This window comes from Aptenodytes patagonicus, chromosome W (assembly GCF_965638725.1).
Source record: "Aptenodytes patagonicus chromosome W, bAptPat1.pri.cur, whole genome shotgun sequence".
Classification (NCBI taxonomy): domain Eukaryota; kingdom Metazoa; phylum Chordata; class Aves; order Sphenisciformes; family Spheniscidae; genus Aptenodytes; species Aptenodytes patagonicus.
In genome coordinates, this window is record NC_134981.1 from 26,797,637 (window position 1) to 26,803,636 (window position 6,000).

At 44.7% G+C, this 6,000-nt stretch overlaps 1 protein-coding gene across 1 annotated transcript in view; it reads right to left on the reverse strand.

Annotated features, from left to right (window-relative positions):
- Positions 1–1,349, reverse strand: part of LOC143172212 (PDZ domain-containing protein 2-like) — a 111,680-nt gene extending 110,331 nt beyond the window's left edge. The window contains 1 exon segment of the mRNA XM_076361452.1: positions 891–1,349. Coding sequence (XP_076217567.1) covers positions 891–1,349 — 459 coding nt within the window.
- Between the last annotated feature and the right edge of the window lie 4,651 nt (positions 1,350–6,000).

Consider the following 6,000-nt stretch of genomic DNA (forward strand, 5'->3'; position numbering starts at 1 on the left):
TTCCTCAACAGAATTTAGTGATGAGATGTCCACTCATGTCTGCTTACCAGCTTTGAAGTCTTAAAACCAAAACCAGCTGCTGCAGCAAGCCCCAAGCCTAATACAGCAGCCTTCATCTGTTTATACTATCAATGTGTCTGGAAAGATTGGCAGACAGCTCTTCTGGTGACAGATGCATACTAAAACGTGATCAAGGCTCGAGTTATTTTTCTCCATCCAGCAACGCTGCAATTCTAGCCAGGCAACAAACCCCAAGATCTCCATTAGGATGAAGAGAGAAGCAATGAAAGCCCCAGTCCCACTGTCATCCCAAACATTAACAAATCGTCCATCTCATCAACTTGGAGCAAAATTCACAGTAACTTCCATGTGGTCCCCAAACACTGGCCAAACAAGTTTTGTAACACAAATAAATGCACCGTGGTCTGGTGCTGACTCCCTATCCCTTCAAAAAGGGAAACTTCAAATCCAATTTTCACGTGAGCTTTAAGGTCCCGTTGAGCTCAGACAGAGCTAAACATGAAGCCCCAAAGGACAAAATGACCGTCTTCCACTGACACCTTCTGCCCCAGTGTTGTAAGGTCATCAGTTGTCTCAACAAAAGAAATCCTGAGGTCAATACTGACAGAACTAAGATATAAGGACCTTCCCCTTCATCACAGATGGAGCATGACAGAGGTTCCTCACAATTATTATTTAATTCTCTAATCCTCCTGCCCCCCTGTTATGCACCCCATCCCATGGCTTGGTGCCCCGACAGCTTGGGTTGTCACATGGAGGCTCAGCCTGAGGATGGTGCACTGAAACCAGGGAAACTGCTCAAGAAATTCCCTTAATTCGCTTGCACACCTGCTGCTTGCTTCTCTAGAAAAACCCCAAAGCAAACACACCTGGGCAGACTGGTCACCGATGTCTGGCATGCAGCCATCCAACAGCCGGGACCGGTACTGTCCCCCTGTGCCACAAAGCTGCTCTTCCCCGTTGCTTTCTGCTTTGGAGGTCTCCGGCTGAGCAACCTCCACCTCCATCGGGGTGCAGTGCCCATTCCCATGCTTCGAGCCCGGCTTTTCTTTGCTTTCCTTGCTGCCTGGTGTTCTGGTGATGACCCCAAACTTCCTGGTCTTTTTCCCATTTTGAGCGGTTCTGTCACTGGGTTCAGGGTTGGGCTTGGCTTTGGGGTCACAGCTGTTGCTGTTGTTACCATTGGAGAGAGGAAGAGGGGCTTTGCGCTTGATGCGGCGCAACATGATCAGGTAGACGAAGCTGCCATTCCAGCACTGCTCGGCCAGGTAACTGCAAGGAAAGGGATGCGCAGGGATTACCAACAGCTCGCCCTGCGGCACCCGCATCCTGCCACGTCACCCCAACATGCTGCACTCCGTGATGTTCATGCACCTTCTCAGGCAGCTGATTACCCAGCGTGAGGATATGTTAGGACACCTCAAGGCATCGGCAAATGCTCTTTTCCTTCAGTATTAGAAGGAAATAATACCAGAAATAATACCAGGAATAATAACAGCCCTACCAGCCATCCAAGCTGATCCCACTGCAGCGTAATATGACAACTGGTAAATGCCACCAAATGGGTTCCCACTACCCCGACCTCCAGACCCGCAGCACAGCAACATGGAAAGGTGGAGCAAGCAAAACAAAGCAGAGAGTGTTTCCAGTGGGGCATTAAAATAAATAAATAAATAATTTTTAAACTATTAAAAATCAGGCAGGCTTCATTTGTGCAGCAGCCCATAGAGCATTTGCATCTGAAATGAGTCTCCTTAGTGAAACTAACCTTCTACTTCGGCGTACATACATGCTTTGAAGGCCTCAGGGAAAAAAAAATCAGCCACTGGGGTAAGCAGGCGTAGCACCAATGGCCTCAGTACAGCAAAGTGTGGCACTATAAGGCATCCCAGCTCCCATAAAGGGACATGGAAATAAGGTGGGTTTCCTTTACAGCAAGTGTATTCCAGTCAAAGAAAGAGCTAAGTCATCTCAGCTGTGCAAGGAGCAGCCACCAGGTTCCCATACCAGAGCAAAGCATCGCCTCCCCTCCCAAAGTCTCTGGACATGCCTTGAAGGAACTGACATTTCTGCTTCAAGCAAATACTCAGTGACCTTACAGAAACTGCACCCACTGATGCAAAAGGGGAATCTAACTTCATGCCTCTTTTGGGAAAGCATATACCTCAATCCAAATTCTTGAAATATTTGGGTTCTGAGCCAAGGGTGTAACCAACTGAGAGTACAAACAAGCTGGAATTTGTACTTAACAGGTTTGGTATGTGCCCTTTCACACTAATTTAGGCCCCCCAAAATATATTGCCTTTCTCACTAGTGAAAGCGGCAAGAATTTTCCAGAGCATAAAATAAGCCTCTGCTGCAGCTGCAATGAACTTTTTGCTAAGACGTAGCAGTTGGTGAACCTACAGCTATCAGAGATGAGAAACTAGGTGTGGAGTTGAACCATAAAAGATCCTAAGAGAAAATAATACAGGTACTTGTGGTTGAGAGAGGAGGAGCGACTCAGGAGTTTTTCACTCTCTTTTTCCTCCCTGGTGCTTGTAGGCTAATTTTCCCCTTCCCTTTCTTAAAAGTTGTTTGGCCTTAAATACAGCCCTTCAAAGTTATTCCTGCATAGAGGTGACTTAATGGCAAAACAGGAAAAGCAGTTATGATAACCCCTGAAGGAAACTTCTTTACAGAGGAGTGAGGAAAGCACCCTCAATTACTCAAAGTAATCTGGACCAGCCTGGCAGTGGCTGAAAATAACACACAATGGGTGTGTGTTTCTGTCCATGGACATTAGCTGGTAGTTTCAGTCCACTTCTTCACAAAGCTTAGATGTTCCCCCCAAGACAACATCGGCATTCAAATCACATATTTAATTAGGAAGACCGATGCCCAAATGAATACAGCAACTACATAACCTTAAAAGCAGCCCTGGAGCAACAGAGGTGAAGGACAAGTATGTTGGCTGTGCCAAATTTCCCCAATGAATATAAACTGGACCTCAACTCCCTGGACAGTCCACTCAGCAGTTTTCACCAGGAAAGTCTTTTTTTCTCTTTTTTTTTTTTTTAAACATTAAGAATATTTAAATAAAGCCCTAAACCCATCTTTTTCAAAATGACTGAAAGCAGACAGCTAAAGAGCCCTGCTGGCTAGAAAGTCTCTGCAGCCAAGGTCAGCTGTCTGGGTGGCCATGAGGTGACACTTGGCTCAGCCAGGCACCCCAGGCTGGCAGGACCTGAAGGGTTAGCCTAAAAAAAATCCAGAACTAAGATGGAAGTATTTTTGATTATCAAGTTAAAAGAAAAGTTCTTTTAATCAACAGAAAAGGGGCAGTTTTGTTCCAGAAACAATATGGGCTGCCTGTTTTTCACATTTATCTTTCAACTCAAATTTCAAGGCAGCCAGTAAAGTTGATTAAAATTCATGACTTTTGCTTGCAGCAATACCACTGCACTCTGATCCATCATAAGCCTGATAGCATTGCTTCTCCTGGCACACAGAAACAGAAAAGCAGCTCCTCTTCCCATAGTCCTGTGGTTTACATAGGTGCTGCCCACCCTGTTTTTATGCAGAGTCAGTTCTGCCTGACTTGTTTTTGTGCAGGTGCACATATGTGGGATTTTTTAAAACACCGATCTCTATCTCTGAACTAATCACTGATGTATTTTTGAGTGCCAGTAACCAAGTGCATGCATTAATCAACTACTTGATTTAGGAATCAAGTGGAATGAGAAGGAACTTAGCATATATCCAAATAAAGTAATTTTATAGAGGAAAAAATAATTTACTATTTCACCTCCACTTGTAGCACATTTATTCTGTTCATAAAGTGCAGAACTATGAAAAGGGAAGAAAGAAGGGGTGTTTTAGTTTTTTTCTATCCACTGTCCACAGAAAACCATCCCTACAGTTTGGAGCAGGATTACAGCAAGCAGTAATAGATGCAGCTGCGCTGAAGTCAGCGGAACCATGCTGATTTACTCCATATGTCAGATGGCCTGCATGTTCCAGGCATGCAGCCTGTAGTAACTCATGGGTTTATGTCTTCTTGAGTACTTCTTGGCAGTTCAAAGCACACAATAAGTTTCAGTGAAAAAAAGAAATGTCATCTGGGTCAGTGAGCAATTACCTTAGCATGGCAGCAAGTGATCGCATACACCAGATGATGTCAGGTATTTCCAGACAGGGTAAATCCAGCTGGTACCAGTGATGCACTAAGTGGCATCATTATCTCAGAGTTTGTATAGAAACCAAAGACTAGGCATCCCACGTTGGAAAACCAGCACTGTTATAACACCAAACTCATATGAAAAGATAGGAAACTAATATACCAAGAATTTGTGGTCATTTGCTGTATTTCCCTCCCAAGACAGGGCTGTTAACCAAGGGGCCTGAGCCACATTTAAGTTCTAAGTACATGCTGCCTACTTAGCTGGCTTCCTTTTCCTTTGCCATTTTTCCCCCTATTTAAGTAAGAAGCCAAAAAACCCCATGGAAGCACAGCAGGCTCTCAGCGTAGGACAAAAGACAGGAAAGGTTGTATTAAACAAGTGAGAACCCGCAGATTTTTAATTACTTTCTATCAATCCAGGAGCATCCCGTGCCAGAAGGGAATAAAGAGATGGATTCAATAAAATGTATTTATACAGCCTCTAGACTACAGAAAACTGGGCAAAAACTAGACAGGACACAAAATTTGACTTCTCAGGGCTTTAATGTGCGCTGCGCAGACATGCCTTTTTTTAGATTTGGTCTCTATAGAGCATTCACAGAGATTTTAGCAATCAATACACCAACCGTGTTTCAGGCAGGGCAGGATCAGAGCTGATATGCGTATGTTGTTCTCGGCACAGACGTGGGGAATCAGCTGCAACCTCCAAGTTGTCGCTTAGTTTGAACATGGTCTTCAGCTTGGATGGAGAAGGTACATGGAGCAAAAATATCCCTAATGTAGCTTTGATTGATCAAAATTTATTGAAAACTGAGACTGTAAATCACAAGAGATTTTTAACTTCCTATTCCCTGTTTTGGTTGGCAAAAGCCCTGGATCTCATATACCAGCTAAAAACCTCGGGCAGCTACTCCTAGTGCCAGCGAATGACAACACGTAACAAATCCTATTATCACTGATTTTAAAAATGCAAGAGATTTTACCAGCTGATAATACAACTATTAATATTAGTTACTAAAACAAAACATTATACCAGCAAAACACCCATCCACGCTTTCTGTATTTGCCAGTCTTTGCAAGGTAGCGTCAAGTCCCCTCAGCACAGCTGGGAGTCAGCACAGCCGAGCCAACCACTTTCAGAGCCCCCGCCTAGCCCCCCAGGGACCTGTAATATCCTTAGCAGGACAGACAGACCACTAATTTTTATGCTCTTCTCTGAAAGACTCTGGCATGGTAAAACGTCTTAAAACTCAATCTTCTTTAGGCTGTTAAGATGAAGGGCAGAGCAGATCCTCACAGAAATGAAACCTCCAGCCCCAAGGGGGATTTAAAAGCTAAAATTAACAAACCATCTCTCCATGACACTGGCAAACGAGCTAACTTGCTTTTCAGGTAAGGCAGGGCAATTTAATGACTAACAGATAGTGACTGATGGAAGGGCACATGGCTCCTCATGAAACCTCACCTAGCTGCCCTCACTGTGCGAGAAAACCCAGCCCATTGAGAGCAGATTTTGGCAAGCACCGGGGGGTACTTTTCACAGATTACCTACCGTGTCTTTGGGCAGGATTCAAGTCTGCATTAATGGATGCAGTCAAAGGAAAATACCAAGCTCCAAAGTCTCAGGCAAACCTTGCTGCAGCCAAGCTTGCAAGAGGTTTCACCTCCTTGGGGCTGCAGGGACACCCCACTGCCAGCCCTCTCCTCCACCTCCCCAGAGGACTAAGCTCTCCAACCATAATTTATCTCAGCAGAAAGCAATGGCATTGGTAAACTCGGCTGCTACTTCAATGTACTCTTGCGAGCACAGAGCTACA